The sequence below is a fragment of the Lutjanus erythropterus genome, chromosome 4 (assembly GCF_056507025.1).
Source record: "Lutjanus erythropterus isolate fLutEry1 chromosome 4, fLutEry1.hap2, whole genome shotgun sequence".
Lineage (NCBI taxonomy): Eukaryota > Metazoa > Chordata > Actinopteri > Lutjaniformes > Lutjanidae > Lutjanus > Lutjanus erythropterus.
In genome coordinates, this window is record NC_139320.1 from 45,397,932 (window position 1) to 45,417,406 (window position 19,475).

A 19,475-nucleotide genomic window follows, 5' to 3' on the forward strand; every position below is an offset into this window, starting at 1 on the left:
ATGGAGGAGATGGGAGGTGGATCAATAGTGTATGTGTGTGTGTGTGTGTGTGTGTGTGTGTGTGAAAGAGAAAGGAAAACTATTGATCAGTGAAGAGTAGGTCAGAGCAGTCTGTGGCCTGCAAATGACAATTAGGGAGTGGATAGATAGACACGTGCTGTTGCTTACGATCTGCATGCCAGGATTACATAAGCCTGCTGAGAGGCAGAAGACTGAAGAAGAAGTGAAGGATGAGAGCCGTTTCCTGTCAGGACACCACCTTGAAACATCCTGTGGGAATCAGCCTGTGCAGGGGGGAATGGAGGAAGAGATGGGTGATGAGGATGCTCTCTCTTTGGGCTAAGAGGCTGCCTGTTGCTGCTTTCGCCAGACTGTTGCCAGGGGATACAGTTGTCGGGGAGGATGGAGGGGGGGGGGTGAAGGCGGCAGGGGTGGAGAGGTGTGACGACAGTGATGAGATAAAAAGCAGGAGCTGCGTTTCTGTCTGATGCTAGTAAGGAAATACAGTATGGAGCCTGGAGGAACTAAAACCAGTAGTTTAATACAGATGAAGACTGTATGCTGTGATGCGTTACATCACAGTAACATCAAAGATACAGTATTTCCTTCCCAGTCTTCATTCTTGTCCAGACAAATGTGGCATTTAAAACAAAAAGCCATTGCAATATTTATGTATGTGTTAATAAATCCTTTAGAAAAGCTTGCAGGTTTTACAGATTGATTGAAATATGCTTTCTCACGTTCTTGTCTGGACCAATAGCCAGGCAACCCATGATTAAATGCACACACAGTCACTCACTCCTGTTCTCAATCAGCGCAACGCCTCTGCTCCTGCATTTGTCGATTTGTTTCCACGGTGACGACGAGCCTCACCTACAGCTATCAAAAGCTAATACTTTCTGACAATTTTTTCAAGCAGCAAAGTCACTGCCAACTTAATTCTCACGGTCTCTGAGCGAAACACAGTCGGCCCAAATGTCTGACCTGGGCGATGTATTGTCCACAATTTAGTATCCTCCAGTGGCTACCTTTATGTCAATATCTTCAGGCAGCAGCTATCTGAAATTGACCCGTTGCTTAGCAAGCATTTTAGCTCTGTGTGCGGTCCAGTGAGTATAGGACTGTGATAAAAGTGAGCTCGACCCTCCCTCTGCGCTCCCAACTGCTCAGCGCTCGCTCACTAAGTCTCCTCCTGTCCTTGTCTCATTTTAGACTAATAACCACAATAAATTCAAACTTTATATTAAATAATGAACACAAGTTTGAGGAAATTTTGACAGTTTGTCTTGTACCCCGCTCATCCCTGCCCGCCCCTGTTGTGGTTTCGAATATTCACAGATAACTCTCACTGAAGCACCTGTTAGACCAGTAAAATGACATGTTTTTAAGACGTTCTGCTAAGTGCTGAGAGAGACGGACAAAACTTAACAGCACCGGAGCATAACCCTGTTGGAAACATATAATTATTAGTGAGAAGCTGTGGGCGGTATGAAGCTGTAAGTGATGCAGCTGCAGTCTTTACAGCTGTGCCCCGGTCTTTTTGTTGGCAGCTGAGGTCACAGAGAGAAAGAAAATGGCCTTCTCAAATATTTGATAGCACAAAATTGAAAGCAGCTGCAGTACTTTAGACAGAATGATTGGGAACTTTGATCCTTCATTGATAAAATACCAAATTATCTGTGCAAAAGATGTACTGGATGAAAACCTTTTATACCAAGTTGTTTTTTTATCCAACAGTGAATACACGAAACTCTACAGTGGAACCCTTGTGTGGCATTCGATTTGTCTAATCTGAACACAAACTACAGAAAACAAAATTACAGGATCAGTGTTATACAAATAAAAAGTTTGCAGCAACGTAAAATTCCTGAGAAATCAATAAAACAGAAATGCATTACAAAATCAAGCAAAAGTAAAGAGAGCTTTTATCTGCTCTAGACCAGTGATCGTCAGCTTTTCTGAGTCCCCCCAGAATAATCACATTGGTGTTCGAGACCCCAAATCCTCATGCGGAAAGTCTGAGTGATATTTGGAAGCTTGGCAGGAGCTTCAGGCTCTGTTGGAAATGCCAGGGCTTTGCATTTCTTAGTTGAGGGTGCTGCTGTCGGACTCTCAGGTGACCCAGCATGAAACACAATCTCCATTTCCTGTCCAATGTCCTGTTGGTCCAAGTCTTGAGCTTTTTCTTAGGAGTTCCACAGTAGACATTATTTTTGATAGCTAGCAAAAGTGGATATAACTGCTTGGTTCAACACAATACTGTGGCACAAAGGTACCAAGAGTTTGTACGTGTCCAATCAGAACTCATGTCTATGCACACTTTGACTTTGACAAACATTAAATAAAATCTATTCCAATTTCTAAGGCAAATTATAACACTGGCACACAATTTAAAAACCATTACCCTGTTATTTTATCTTATGTTTCAATGATGTCTAAGAGAGAGATTGTTAAAGGCAAAATATGCAACATTTTCCCAAGTGTATATACAGAATTCATGCAAAAAATCCCCCTCAATCATCACCCACAACCCACCAGAAGTGTGTGGTTGCATCTGTGCTCCACAGGTACCTTATTATTTTCTCATTACTTTGCTGTCCTCGGGATGCCCAAAACGTCGGCGTTTGACATCCTAGGACTAGGGTTGGGTACCAGTCTCGCTTTTGTGTGGTAAAACTTTTTAAAACTTCACACAAACAGCACTCGCTGCTCCTTCACAGCAGCAGTAGCTAGTGTTAGCTTGCATGCAGATAGTGCTTAAACAGTGTAACAGAACTGTCCGTGGACAGCAAAACTTTAAGTTGACAACTTTAACAGCATCTTAAGATGTTTTTGGAGCTAACTGGGTCGTTTTCACTGTCTTGTTTGGTTTAGCATTTCTACTAGTGTTAGACAACACTCAGTCACTGGCTGCATCCCAATCTCCTTACCAACGTGTTATTTACCACGCTACAATGGCACGTTAGATTTATTTGTGTGTATGGAACAAATATTTGTGAACTGAGAACTATTTACAGGAAATATTACAGTATGCAAACACAGCGGTGGTAATGATAATGTAACATAACAGGAAGGAAATCATATTTTCACGTTTGGGAGGGTAGAGAAAGGGATTTTATTTCATGTGGTGTGTAATATCAAAATAAATGAACAAGGAGAAAAGAGCAAAGAAGAACAAACAACGAGTCCTTAGTGTTTTATTTTTCAGAACGTGGTGGTTTACGTTGGTAATTATCATGTTTGTGCTTTAACTTATAGTGAGGCTGTTACATTCCTTGGAACCAGCTGTATTTTGCATATTTTCGAATGCTTGTCCCTCATGTCGAATGTCATTAAGGAACTGACATCACTGAGAAGTTTTTCCTGGCTCTCATTCCATGCTTCTTACCACAATATTTTTTTTTTTTCTCCTCAACCATCTGGCGACCTCCATAAATTATCCCGTGACCCCCTTGGGGGCCCTGACCCCCATGTTGAAAAACCACTGCACTACAGTGAAGAGACATTGAGTGTTGTGGTAACAGCAGTAGTAGCAATACCATATGACAGCGTACAGATCAACGTACACTCAACAGAAATACAGCACATACGTAGTTTGATAAACATCGTTGTATCCAGTGAGACAGACTCTGGTGTGTCTTTACTGAGATGCTGTAATGTTTGGCTGCAGTTATGAGGAATAACTTACTTTATGGACCCCCTGTGACCACATCATTATCAAGAGCTCGCAGAGGGACACATGGGAACATGCTGTACTACACACACACACACTCGTTCAGACATTTTTCTCTCTCACACACACACACACTCTAGGGTTTCCTCTCAGATCCCCTCCGGTGTTAATAAGTGACGTTCTGAGTCCTGTAAGCCATTGATCCTGTCACATTTAACACTGTGCCACAGGCTACAACCCTCACTATCAAGTGAGTGTGTCTGGGAGAAACGAATAACCGCGCTCTCGACCAGACACTTAACATATTATGGCATACTCATGCTCTTTGTGTGACTCAGATGAACAGACCGTGATGTACAGACCTGTCTCTAAGCTGGCCTGTTTTGGCCTGATTCAATTACACAAACACATTCTTGCTCTTCGGGCTGCACCATTCCAGATCTGAGTTGTTAAAATGGATCAAAGGTATCTGGTTACAAATAATTTGAAGCTCATATGTCAAGATATGCAGCTCTGAAAAATAGGTGACTACTTCAGATTATAAAGGATTTTTAATTCTGGAGATAATATAGAAGTATTCTGTTTTTAAAAGCTTAAAATAATAGTTATTTGTGCTAGATTGTAAAAAATATTTAAGCAACAGCATGTATTATGTACTGTATTGTATGCTAGTAAAGTAATCCAAAATGAACCAGATTTACTTGAACAAGAATCATATCATGTCACTACAGGAGGCGTTTTCCACAAAACAGTCACATAATCATTAGAAGTGACATTAGCAGGTTAAAATTCATGTTCTGCTTCCCTGAGACAGAGCTGAGGTGTGATGAAACGATAACTGGCTTCACATAAACCATGAGAAAACTCCTCACAATTAGTGTTGCCGTCTGAAATTGTAATTATCATTAAAGCTGTGTTTGATTATTACACTTTGAAAAACTCGTTACTGTCCAGCATCAACTAAAGTCAGCAGCAGTCTCCCAGACGCAGCTGCGACGTGGGTCAGTTAAAACTAGAGCTGCGACTATTAATTGATTATTCCATTATTAATTGACTATTAAGTTAATCACCAACTGTTTTGATAATCCATTAATCATTTTGACTTTTTTTTTTATCAAATGTCTTGAAATGTTTTATGAAATTTTCTGATTTCAGTATGTCAAATGTGAATATTTTCTGGTTTCTTTACTCTTCTGTGACACAGTTGTGGACAAAACATGATATTTGAGGCTGTCTCCTTTGGCTGTGGAAAATGTTTTTCACCTTTTTCTGATATAGTAGAAACCAAACAACTAATCCATTTATCAAGAAAATAATCGGGAGATTAAATCGGTAATGAAAATAATTCTTAATTGCTGCCCTGATTGAAATATTGACATCTCAAAGGTCATGATGTCATTTCAAATCGCTGGGAGGGGATTTTTTTGGGAGCGGAGGATTTTTCATGTGATCATTTTGGTCACTAAAATCATGATACAGTATAATAAAATTTTCATCATACTGCTTTATCTGCGGTGTGATTGCAGTGACGGAGGTGAGGAGAACTGCATCATGTCCGGTGTCTCTGCCCTGATTCCACATCTTTTTCTGCTGTTCGACCCCCCGCTGACGTGGAGGGTGATTGGATGCTGTCATCCTGAAGCAGCATTGTGTTTCTCTGTTTCATGTAGCCATGTCAGTTTCATGGCTAAGTAGTACACTGAAGTGGAATATAGCTATTTCTTTATCAGTAATGTTATTAGTTTCACCATTGTGTCTGCTCGTTCAACTTCTGTTACACCTGTGTTCGCTTCACTCCCTCCACCACCTCTCAAGATAAATCTAGTCTCTAATTTTTTGTAGTTTCAACCATCATTTTTTTTATCAGTTATGATAAGATGGTACTTAGCAAAGTAACTGATGAGATCTGCCGTACTAGGCAAAAAAACACAAGCAGTCGGATGATGATACAAGCTAGTGTACAAGCTGCTTTTACTTTTTACTCCCTACATTTTAAAACAAATATCTGTACTTTCTACTCCTTACGTTTTCAAAACAGGATCATTACTTTAGTTGTAATGCTTTTCAGGGGAATTAGTAACGAAAACAACATAACGATATTTAACAAGACCAAAACAACATAAAAGACAAAAGATGAAAATGACTTAAGATTTAACACGACGAAAACAATGGAAATAACGAGACCAAAAAATGACACAAAAAGATGTAACAAAACTAAAAGAGATGAAAAAGACATAAAAGCTGGAACATGACGAAGACGTAAAAGACAAAAAGACGTAACAAGACAAAAAAACAACGTTAAAGGCATAAAAAGACAAAACAGACAACAGAGGGAGACTCACCTGCAGAAAAAATGCGAGGTTCATTTAACTTTGCACAGAAACAGACAGTAGAAATGTCCTTCAGAGGACAGACTTCTCAGCCTGTACTTTTCACAAGAAGTTGAATCAGTACTTCTACTTTTGCCAGAGCCTTTTTTTTTAAATCAGGTATCTGTACTTCTACTTGAGTAAAGAATGTGTGGACTTTTGCCACCACTGCTTATTACACGAAGTGTCCTGTAGGCGTCCATCACAGTTTACAGACCAACTTCCTTGTTTGGTTTTGACCTGCGGTACTTACAGCACACAAACACACACAAAGGTTACCTGCAAAATAAGGGACTATTACTCAGGTGAGCTTTAGCCTGGCATCACTATACTAATTTGCAAAAGTTCCAGAGACAATGAAAACCTGAGCTCGTGGATCCGTCTGGTTCCCAGGTTTGGTGAGCTGTAACTGTAGCACTTAAAGTTTTACCTCCAAACGAAATGGTAATTTTTTGCCTTGTCTTTCAAATGCCGAAAAAAGACCCAAGTTGTAACAAACGAATTATTTTTTTAATAAAGTGAAAATAAATGATATAACTACAGTCGAGTAGACACTCTTTATACTGTTTAGCCTTGAGAGCTTGACAGGGGAGGACAGTGAAACATCAAACCATGACTCATGCTGCGTCATCATGTCACCACAGTTACAGTGTTGGTTTATTAAACTGGATCCAGTTGAACTCTGTGGTCTGAGGCTGGACTCAGTCTGGACTGAGAGGGTCCTGACTTCAGCTTTGCTGTGAGAGAGCGAGCCTTTCCTGTGACCGTTCAGCCTCTCAGCTGGGGTTACTATGGTAACCCTGCTAGCAAAATGAAACTAGCATTCCTAGCATTATTTCACCATGTTCTGGTGTGTGTGTGTGTGTGTGTGTGTGTGTGTGTGTGTGTGTGTGTGTAATCTAATAAAGACGACCAGCTTAGAACAGAGGAACATTCCTGTCTTCAGGGAAGTTCCCCTCTTTCTTTTTTTTTTTTTTTGCCTCATTGTAACTCACGTGTTATTCCCCGTCTTCTTGTCGTCGGGTCATTCGTCCAGCATCATTATCAGCTGAGCAGTTCTTTGAGGATCACACTCATTACGGCTGAGAAAGAGGGAGTGGATCTGCATTCATTAATTCGATCATCGATAATGACAGTTAATTTGTATGAGAAATTCATGCAGAGGTAGCTCTGTTCTTGTGTGCAGTGCAGCATGTGTGTGTGTGTGTGTGTGTGTGTGTGTGTGTGTGTGTGTGTGTGTGTGTGTGTGTGTGTGTGTGTGTGTGTGTGTGTGTGTGTGTGTGTGTGTGTGTGTGTGTGAAACAGCATCCATCACTGCAGTTGTAGCCACAAGGGGTTTCCTGCTTCTAATACATTAACTGTATAATACATAAATACTGCAGAGGGAACAAGATAATCAGATTTTCATTTGAGAGACAGACATAAACACGTAGTATTTCTTCGACAGCGCTGCTGCAGTTCAAAATACATGCAGACTTGTACCTGTCTGCAGCTGCTTGCTATTTTTACTTGACAGCATGTTAACACCTTCCTCAGCAAACTATCATCTGTTGAGAGAAGTGGGTGATTAACTGATTGTAAGATATAGTGATGAAACGATTCAGCAGAAAAATTATGGTAAAAAAAATATGATTAATGGTTTTAAGGCACACATTGAACACAAACGGAAGGTTTGAACCTTTTTTATAATAATGTTTCATTAGTAATAACACCTGAAGGGAATCATGTAATCACTTCTGTGTGTGCGTGATCACTGTATGTACATTTGACCGGATCTCAAGTCCTGCTGGACTGATCAAATAAAATGTTTTGTGGACATTCATGACTGAATGTTGAAGGACCTCTTTTTTTTTAATGACTTTTATACTTTTGGCTACAGACGTTATGTTTTCAGGTCATCCCGTTCCTGTGAACACCTTGAAGGAATTTCTTCAATCTTGACACAAATGATCTCTCAGAGGTGATTTGAAACATTTTGGTGGCCAAAGTGGTGATGGCGAGCTGAAGCCACGGTTCCTCAGAACTATATATTATCCCCACGAATCAACACACAAATGACTCCGCCTCCCCCTCCACTCGCCCTCCCGGTCCAGATCAGCCCAGCAGTTCACTTAAGCTCACTTCAGTTTCAACAACCAGACACTGAAGAAAGAAAAAGACCACCCTGTTACCGTCCTCTGGCTCTGGTGGCTCTGTTGTTTGACACTGACCCCCGGCGTTTCACAGTAGAGAAAACTGCTCATTTTTTTTAATCATTCAAATTTGTCTGGGTGATAATAACATGTTTCTGTGGTTTATTGAACTCAGAACACGTATTTATTGTTGCTTTACAGTGTCTTTATATAATACTAGAGAGACTGGGATTCAGAGTCAGTGTCTGGCTGCTGCCTGCTGTGAACCAAGAAGTGTTTCGAATGGACGAGCGTCCCCATTTGGAAGGTAATTGGTGAATATAAATGGATGATTACTGTGGCGCTGTGCGTTTCCCTCTTCAGCCATGTGAAGCCCTGTATTTACTCCACTCCATTATGTTTGTGTTTATATCTCAGGGCGGACTGGACTTGGACTGAATCCTTCACTGCGTGAACACACAGCAGTGTTGATCTTGAGAAATAGTGTTCGACAAAAGGGACGCGTCACTGGTGGCTTGTAAAAGTCAACCTCACATTCACCGTTTAAAAAAAAAACAATAAAGCCTTTCTGCACACTTTTTTTTAACACCATTTTAAAAGTTTTCCACACACAGTCAGTTTCATGCACTCAGTGAAACACACTCCTCTATCCACACAGCACCTTTCACCCTCTGGTGGTACCCCACAGCGCCCCTGGGATCTCTTCAGATGCCAAACACTAAACATGGCCATTCTGGGAAGTCATTGTTACAGTTATTTATAGGGCACAGCGCTGCTGGCAGAGGAGAGCTGGGGAAGAGAGAAAAGATCTCATCTGTGTAGTTTTGTGGCCTTTGTGTGTGTGTGTGTGTGTGTGTGTGTGTGTGTGTGTGTGTGTGTGTGTGTGTGTTGTGGTTATATATGCAACATAGGGTTTTGCCTGTGGCTTCAGCTGATATTTATAAGTCAAGTTTGGTACCGGAGTATTTTTGGAGTCTCCCCCGAGACCCCTGAGATAATATGTTTGACTTGTTCCATGATCATTATACCCCCCTTGTTATTCTCTCTCTGTCTCACACACACACACACACACACACACACACACACACACACACACACACACACACACACATAGCATGTATCACTTGATAGGATGGACTTCATCACATTATTTCCAGAGAAAAGAGTGATGGATTGCAGCTCTGTAGCACAAATATTTCAAATGCTGGTACTAAATTTTGGTGGGAAAGCTTGTGGGAAAGTATATTTTAGCTACTTCTGTTTAAATTTAAGAATTTGCTCACCAATTTTGATTTATCTGACAATGTTGAAGATCGAAATGTAACGTGACCAAAGCTAAATGTGTCTATTTGTAGCGCAAGTTAGAAATATTAGCACACCCTGTTATGTTTGACTTTCTTCCTCTCTTTGCATACTGTTCTCCGGTTGTCCGGCCGTACGTGAGTCCGTGCGTCCGGCCGTCACAGATTTTTGTTTGCGCGATAACTTTTGAACGGGTGGACGGATTTGCACCAAATCTTGTGTGCTAACACTCTATAACAGGTACATGAACTGATTAAATTTTGGAGACCAACGCTTTCGAGATGACCGCAAAATGTCAACCTGTCTCTAAAAATACACTTATGCCAATAACTTGGTCAATTTTTTATATTTGACTTTGATATATTTTTAAATAACTATGTTGGATACTATTAGGTAATAAAGGTAATAGCTCTTTCCTTGCAATCTTTTCTCATTAACTGTATTCTGTATCAATAGAGCCATAATTCTCAAACTCCTGGGACACTTGCAAATAGGATTTATAATGAATCAATGGTTTCAATCAGGTGCAGGGAACACAAAAAGTCACAGTTGTATGAAACTGTTGCAGGCGGAGGCATCAGAATCGATGCTTTAGCGTCGACTTCTACCCATTTTTATTCTTTTTGCGTCTCTTTCACTTTCATTACTGCCTGGAGGGGATCTTTTAATTGTTTTAGTGAGTGCGTGCTTCAGTGAGTGATCACTGAACCTACAGCTTGTCCGCAGCTAAACTCGAATACTACTGGACCGATCAGCCTATTTTTTTTTTTGTCCACTTTCATGACTGTAAGCTGAAGGACCTCCGTGATTTAGAATTCTTGAAAAACTTTTTTTAATGACTTTTACACCCTTACAGTTTTACAGCCGGGGTCGTCTCATTCTTGTGAATGTGATAGCTCAACAACACCGAGGGGGTATTTCTTCAGAGTTGTCACAAATGGCCACTAGGACTCAAAGATGAACTGATTACACTTTGCTTGTCAAAGGTCAAAGGTCACGTGGCCTCATGAAGCACATTTTTGGCCATAATTTTAGATTTCATCTGCAGATTATGACAAAAAAAAAAAATACACACAAGTATCTAATAGGATAAAATGTTAAGGTGAGGACATTGTACACCTAAAAGGTCAAAGGTCAGCTTCACTGTGACATCATGATTTTCAGCTCTCTATCAGTCCTCTGTCCTCCGCTGTAAAAATAGTCTCTAAGTGAAGACAGCATGTTTCTCACTGAATTATTCATCTGAATCATACATGTATAGTGAGAATTTCCATTTTTCATGCACAGTTTGAAATCTTTCCCCAGCTTGTTGGACTTTGTAAATCTCCGCTGGTTGCATCTGACAGTTGTGGTGGCATTGCAGTAGGTGCTTCACCACCTGTTGCCTGACATCTGCACTCTGCTGACAGCACACTTCTAGTTCCATCTGTTTCTTTCCGGGCTTTAATATGTTGGATTTGTGTCCACTGTGAGTCGGAGCAGGACCATAAACCATGAGTCATTGTTAGAGTGACCCGCTGAGTCATGCTTTGCTTCTGTGGACTTCCTGGCCTCGGTGACCTCTAATCCGGTCCCTGTGAGTGTGTGTTCTGTTGGAAAGGAGACATGCAGAGGTACAAATATGAGGTTTAAAATGCCAGAAAGGCAAGACACAACTGCTAAGTATTTTTCCACTTTAGTGGGTATCCAAAATGATAAAAAAAAGTACCATATAAAGTGAAGTTTCCGTTTCTCCTTCTTGCTCATACTCCATTCCACTGTCTCGTTATCTTGCTTTTATAGACTGCTGGGAGCCTGCTGTGCAACTGTTGATTTAACTTCACCATCATTAAGATATATTTCCATTAATAGTCAAAACACTGATACCAGCTACAGTTGCCGTTTTGAGTCATATGTTTGCCAAGATAGCAACATTTAGAACAGCAAAGACAATGAAAGCCATGTGTTAGCAGCAAAGACTTTTATAGGGTCTGAAAGTATGACCTAGGAGCTAAAACCAGAACTCGGTTCCTGTCAAAATCATAGACGGGTCTGAAAAGTGAAGCCAGTGCGTAAATGCTCTGAACCTGCTTTTTTTTCTAATTGCCAGCAGGGTGTGACTCCACTAGTTTCAAAAAGAAATCCAATTGTATTTGCTCTTATTAGAAAACGAATCTACTTCTCATTTGATTTGTGGCTGGTTTCTCAAGATAATCCACAGAGCTTGCTGTTCACAAAGTTTCATGTAGGAACTGCTTTCTGTCTACTAGAAAGAAAGTAGTTCCTACATGCTGCTCACAAAACGCTGTGTGGATTATGTTGAGTAACTGGGTCATGATTTCTGTAAAGAGACACTGGTTTTGAATATTTCAAATGTATTTTTTGGTGCCATATAGTTATATTGCTAATTTATGCTATGAAATATGTGGTAGTCTTGTGAAGTGTGTAGTTGCAAACTGCAGTCTTTAAGTTAAACTTGTCTAATTTCACATTTTGCATGGAGAAAGTTGGCTAAAGCAAGATCCAAATGGCAGGAAATATCACTTCTTTTTAATTTTTTATTATTATTATTATTATTATTATTGCAGTCGTTTTACAGTGAAGCTACAGACAGGACACACAGGGATAGAGGAGAGTGATAAAACTCCTGATGGGAATCGAAACAAGGCTGTTACAGTTACGTGAGATGCATTAAAAAAACATTAATTGAAGACAGGAATTAAATCGCAAGACCTTTCACCTTGATTATAAAACAATATAACTGGACTGAATTTATGAGAGGCCTTATGAGACTTTTCAAGGTCACAGAAAATTAGAAAAAGCTTAATGCCAATTTACGTTAATTAAAACCGTGTCCCTATAAGACTCATTAACATATTTAATTACACTTGATACAGTCCCAATCTGCCTGGAGTATTGCATGTCAAACAGCAGCCCAAAACTAGCGTGCACATGTGTGTGTATAACTGATAACAGTATAATTTTGTGAGTGTGTGAGGAAAATATGCAGAGATGATTGACCTTCTTCTTCCTCTGTCTTCACAGGACATGAGGAAACATGTGATGATGACCCTCGTGGACACAGAGCAGTCATATGTGGAGTCACTACGCACTCTCATACAGGTAACACACACACACACACACACACACACACACACACACACACACACACACACCAGGGCCCAACTGATACTGCAATTTTTGAGCCAACATCATGGAGTAATACAGTATGGTAATATCAATATCAGCTGATATTCTTTATGCAGAATAATAATATACAAAATATAGACACACACACACATAAACACATTTTTTGCAATGAAGCCTCGGAAGTGGTTCACACTTGTGACAAAGAAATGTAATGGAGGCAGGATATTTAACAGTTTAACAATAACCTCTATTGTCCAAAATGACATCAGGGCACTGAAACAGTGAACTTTCACTAGCGTTGTTAATTTTTATAAATAACTATGAATAAAAATAGCAGAAATAAAGCAACCTGAAATAAGAAAGGGGATCAAATATACATAAAATATTGCCTATAAAGCTAACAAATAAAAACAATCTGTGCTATCTTATGTTTAAAAACAGTTTTCATATTCGCACATACCAGAAAATATGCTGAGTCCGATATAGACCGATATAGCTGTGATAGGCCAATGTCATGCTGATAATGTCAGTTGACCGATATACACACAGTTCACTGCAGATATTCTTACCTCTCTGTTCTAAACGTAACGTTCACTGACAACCAAACACTGTCTTCTTTAGTGTTTTGTCATCACACAGACACAGAAACAAACACACAGTTGTGGCTTCACAGATTGCTGATGACATGAATAACAAATGTAGGTAACAAAGGTGTTACATAATCCACTTATTGTCATTCATCCTGTCGGGCTAATCTGCTAACCCCGTCAAATCTCACTGTCATCAGCATTATCTGCTGCCCACACACTCTCACTCACCTGTATCCTGCACCTATTGAACCCGAACCAACCTTTACCCCAAATCTTAGCCTGCGTAGCCTGGTGTCTGCCAGCCCGTTGTTAACCTGTCATTGTATTTTGCTATGGATGACCCTGTCTATTGTACCTGTGTCGTGTGTATATTCATATGTTTGTTCTGTTTTTTCTATTGGAAAAAATCAATAAAAAGAAAGTTAAAAAAAAATAAATAAATAAATAAAAAATCTTAGCCTGCATCCCTCTCAGTCACATTCACACACACTCCTCCGCTTCACTACCTGAGATCACCCGGTTATATAACCTGTCGCCGTTCATATGTACGGGCGAACGGCTTGTGTGTTTGCATACATCTGTGTGTGTGTGTGATTGTACACACACATCCCACACGCACACTGACTTTTGTCTGCTTTTTCCTATGCATGTGTTTCTGTTATGTATGTGTGTGTGTCTGTGTGTCTGTGTGTGTGTGTGTGTGTGGCCACAAAGTGAATAATCCTGGGCTGTGTTCCCATGGCGACACAGGGAAAGTAAGTGTTACCACGGTGACTGCAGCGAAAGTGCAGATCCCTGAAGGAGGGTGGGTGTCAGATGTGGTTCAGCTGAGACAGCTCTACAGCAGCACTGTCCAAAGTTGAAATCTGACTCTCTGCAGTTTCTTTTTTTTTGGGGGGGGACTTTCTGTGAAAGATTTTGTGAATAGATTCAATTTTTTTGTCAGCTGAGGTCAGATTGCATATCTGGTCTGACATTAAGGATTAATATGAGCTGCCCCAATCAATGTTTTTATAATAAGATAAATTATAAAATAAATAAAACAGTGGGTCAAATAACTATGTGTATACAAAGGATGTCACGCATAGTGACAAAACAATGCATAATGTAATTATTACTGACTCCAGTGTGGAGCATTTTAGCATCGTTTGCTCCATTTGTTTTGGTTTTACAGCAACAACTTTACTTTTTTGGTTCACAGTCACCACTCTCAGTATTGTCTCTGTCCAGACGGAGACAGTCAGCGACTAGCTGGTGAACACTGTGGAGAATTTAGCTGCTTCAGAGCCAGATGTTTCTCAGGAGTTGGTGGAGACAGAATATAACTAAAAGAAGAGCAAATAATAGTGAAATGAATGTGTAACAGAATCAGTGTCACTGACTCTTAGATAAAGTTACACTAAAACTATTTATACATGTAAGCTTATAGAAGTCTTGTACCACAGAGTTTTGATAATAGGAACAGGAATTCACTAGGAGTTGAGACGATCTCCTGATTCAGTACTTTCACAGTACTTGGGTGCCGAATCAAAATGCATTGCACTTCAACAAGTATTGTGATTGAGTGTTATAGTTTATTGTGATTTGTGTAAACTGTACTGAAGGTGTTCCTGCTCACCAAGCTAGTGCCATAACAAAATAATAAAATAAAATAAGAGGTTTGGTCAAAATTAGAGCCCCTGTAAACTGCACACTGCACAAATTTGAACCTTTAGATCCTGGGTTTTCAAACTGTGGTACATGTACCATTGGTGGTATGTGAGCTACTTCTAGTGGCACATGGAGGAATATCAGAAATATTTTCTCAAAATTAAATAAATAATTACAAAAATATATTATATTTTTAAAAGGCTGTAAAACATCAAATGAAAACAAAATATGAGGTAACTAATGAAATTAAAGTTAAAATAAGTTTTGACTTTCTTTTATTTTTGTGTCATTTTGATCCACATAGTCCAAGTCATGCATGCAGCACCCTCATACTTCATCCATGATTAAAAGTAGTTATGAGTTAAACTGTGACAAAAGGTAAGAGATAGTAAGCAGAGATAAAGTGAAGAGATATATAAAAAAAAAAAAAATGCTTCAAAAACACTTTGTGGCTCCAGACAGGAGCTATTATGGAGAGAAGAGCAGATCAGTTGGAGAATATTTCAAGCAGCTGTATTGAAAATGAAGCAGATGACGGTGAACTTGTGTTTGTGCTAATGAAGAACCAGTGAGGTCTCCACAGCAGCCGCCAACACCAGACGGCACAGAACAGTAAGGTGGTACTTGGAGACCTCAGTATTTTCTGAGGTGGTAGATGGTATCAAAAGTTTGAGGAACACTGCTTTAGATCAATGTCCGTCACATGTGAAATATTTTTATGCACCTAATTAAATAAAAAGTCATGTGGAAAAATGCCCCTCTGTTACCAAATCTAGAAAACTCTGTTTTAGTTTGGAAAAAAGGAAAAACAAATTTAATGACATCCTGAAGCGTTTCTATATGACACCGTACTCAACACTGACATCATCAGTGTGTACAGTATGTGAGTCATGATGACCTACATAACGGTCAGACGTTGTACACTCTATTTATTACCCTCCTGACCTGACTCTACTCACTGTGCTCTGAAAAAGAACAATGGTAATGTATCAGTAACTAAAAGGAGGTAATAAGATCAAAAAAAAAAAAAAGACCACACCCAAACCTGATTTCAAGATGAGCTGCGACACACAAAAGGGAACCCAGTGGGCAAACTGGTTGATATTCGGTCTGAACACCCTCAGCATCAACATGTCACAATACACAAAGCTGTTTAATCATTTTGTTAATTTATTCAGTTGTAGGTTGAATGATGGTGGTTGTATGATGAATATTTTCAATTTTACTTTTAATTTTCAGGAAAGACCAGGGAATAATTAGTCTCTCTTATGTGAACTGGCATAAACTAATATTCATCAGTTTTCTTTTATTAATTTATTTTTTGCCCTTTGCCCCTAAAAGAAAATGACAGATCTTATAAAGACAATTTCCTCTCCTTTCCAACTTTCATTAAGAAACAGGATTTTTTCTAAGGAAGTCTGGTTTGGTGTAGCTGCGTTACCCAGGTTTTTAGAGTCATATAGGGCTTATACCGACTGTACGGCATCAGAAACGTGTTAGGATAATGAAAAGAGGAAAAAACAGTGTGAAAATTTGTCAAAAATTGGGAGACATACAGGGGAATCTTGATCCCGGGAGGAAAGAGGGAAAGGGGAAAGAAATCAGGAGGGTTGGTAAGTCGGCATCGTCCATCTGTCCAACCCTTCTGGGACATATCGTAAAGAGCGACACAGATACTTACATTGCTAAGAGGATGAGTGGGTTAAACACAGGACTTTCATCCAGACAGCTGATGTTTGAATCCTGCTTGTAGCATTTTTTCTGGCTTTCAACTGAGAATATTGAATGTAGTTTCTTAGTGAGGCTCCAGAGTGACAATAAACTATTATTTACACATTGTAGAGAATGAAAAATGTCAAATATTCGGTGAAAAAATGTTCTTTTTTTTTCACAGTGACCATACGGTTTTTTTTAAAATGGTTTTTCAATAGAAAAATGCTCACTGTGAAGCTTTATGAACCAAAGAATGTCAAAACGCTTTATCTACCTCACAGTTAATTAATTAGCTGACGTTTTTAGTGAATGACCTCAGTCTATTTATAATTTTTGTACAATTGTCACATCTTTATCATCACCATTGTGCCAGAGAAGATTCTTAGTCATCTTTAGTCAAAAACGGCTCTCTTTACAAAACTATATGTAGATCCACCTGAATAAAACGCAGAGGCTCCACTTCAACCTGACGCTTCTCTGCGGGATACAATTAATGAGCTCTTATGTAAGAAGAAACATTTATTGAAGGAAGAGCAAGCGAAATCACTGCTTTTTGTAAAGATCTCTAAAATCCCTCTTTGTCCAGCAGCTTTCTTAAATATGAGTGTTTTACCCAGCAGATTGGATTAGTCATCAAATGTGTCATGAAGTCTGGCAGTGAGCTTCGCACAGCTGACTGGACTTTACAGCTTCTTCAGCCGCAGGGTCGCATCTGTCCATGTTCATTTTAGACAATAAATTAAATCTCAGAATTTCTCTCAGCTTTAATGGATTGGTGTGTGAGTGTGTACGTGTGCATGTGTGTGTGTGTGTGTGTGTGCGTATGTGTGTGTGTGTGTGTGTGTGGTGCTACAGGCTTGTAAGGACACTGCTAAATCTGCAAAAGCTGATTTCAGAGTGTCTGGAGTTACCTTGAGAAGAAATGGAAATATAATTGTACGGAGGAGAGGAAAAGAAAGATGAAAAGGGCATGAAATTATATGCAGGCAAAATTTTGATTTGCCTTCTTGCAGCTTAATTTGTTTGGCATTTACACCACAATTGCGGACTGTAATTACGATCAGCCGAGTTGGGAAATCAACGTTCACGTCAGCCTCAGTTGTAATTCTGAGTTGGCGGTATCAGGGTGTCCTGACATCCATGACGTCACAAGTGTCAACAAACTTGGAGCAGAAAGTCTGCAATCATAACAGGTCAACATGTCCTCATGCCTAAAGGACAAAATAAATTGTTTGCCAATGACTCCCAGAACTAGATATATGACCACTGGAGAGTACCAGCAACAGACATGTACCAAACCTTAAATATATTCCAAAAGTCACTTGACATTAAATGTGATTAATGTTGTAAAAGGCAACAAAACTACTTGATTAGACTTTGGAAAGGATCATAGTTTGTGTTAAAATAAGCATGTTATATGACATAAGTCACAAATGTAATGGTTACTTAAAACTTCAAATAAGTCAACGTTTATTTTCTGTTATAGCAGCAAAGTTTATGGCATAAGAAAAAAAGCAGCATCAATAAAAACAGTAAAAAATATATGTGAACAAGCAATATATACAAGAGGAAATATATAAAATAGAACATTAGAAACAAAAAATATAGAATACAAATTCATAGCTATTTTACACTATTTGTCTGCTGTAACTAAGACCAATGAATAGTGAGTTTTCCTGTTAACATTGTGTGAATTCAGTTTGAACTAGAGGAGTAAACTCAGATTACAGATCCCTGCAAGCAGCGGATGGTGAAGCACCTACTGCAATGTCACTACAACTGCCCAATGCAACCAGTGGAGGTTTGCAAAGTTCTGCCAACATTAACTCGACTCCACATTAGTTGTTCCTAACTGAAACAAAATTTCAAACTGAAGCAGTTATTGATCACTTGCAGCCCCAAGGTTGCGAGGTTTTTTCAAGGTTTCAGAGGTCCTTCAGCATACAGTCATCTATATGCACAAAAACGTTTGTTACGTTGATCACACACATGGAAGCAATCACATGATCCCCTGGCAGGAATAGTTAGATGCCACACTCCAACAGCATTAAATATCAGTGCTATTTCTTTTGAACCCATAAATGATTATTAGGAACAGTTACTCTGAATTTATTTCTCAAAGCTTGAAAGTTGTCAAAGAAATTGCTGCCAACACACACAGAGTTTAATGTCATGCATGTTTTGAATGATCTGAAACAGTCAGTAATTAGTTGGTTGTCTTGTCCCCACAGGGCTACATGCGTCCTCTCAAACAGCCGGACAGCGGCTCCATCGTGGACCCTCTGCTGGTGGACGAGATGTTTTACCAGATCCCAGAGATCCTGGAGCACCACGAGGACTTCCTGGAGCAAGTCTCCGGCTGCGTCGGCCAGTGGCACGATAGGCAGACCATTGGACACATCCTCATCCAATCAGTGAGTACAGATGACGATAAATGATATGTCTTCTCCTGCTATCTTTAAAGCTTTCTTTTATTGTGGAAAATAGAATTCATATCTTTCATTTTGTCTGTTTGAATTTAGTAATAGTCCAATTTTAGAGGTGAAACCAACTATTCTACATTTCTGGAGGTTATGTATTCAGGGTTCTCCCTGTCAAACTCAAAGACGGGCCGCCGGTGTATTTTTGGTAGCTGCCTTTGTTGAAAGTTGTGACCAAAGCTTAGGCTTTTTCTTTTACACCAAAGCGATTGTGCCATTTATCAGCAGCTGCTTTGGTGCACTTAGACTAAGAGCATGTACATTATGATGCAGGCACAGCAATGTGAAGGCAATGGAGGAATGAAATCTTCACAATTTCTGCAAGATCATGAGGCAAACAAAATTGTGTTTCTATGGAAGCTGGGTGACCTTAGATTTCAGAAGTAAATAGGTCAGGATACCGAACCTCATAGAGATATCAGTGCAGATATTTTACC

General features: G+C 39.5%; 1 protein-coding gene across 1 annotated transcript in view; it reads left to right on the forward strand.

Annotated features, from left to right (window-relative positions):
- arhgef17 (Rho guanine nucleotide exchange factor (GEF) 17) overlaps nucleotides 1-19,475 on the forward strand; it is a 91,760-nt gene that overhangs the window by 54,192 nt on the left and 18,093 nt on the right. The window contains exons 3-4 of the mRNA XM_084718125.1: nucleotides 12,501-12,578; nucleotides 18,790-18,972. Of these exons, the coding sequence (XP_084574251.1) occupies nucleotides 12,501-12,578; nucleotides 18,790-18,972 (261 nt within the window). The remainder of the gene's footprint in view (nucleotides 1-12,500; nucleotides 12,579-18,789; nucleotides 18,973-19,475) is intronic.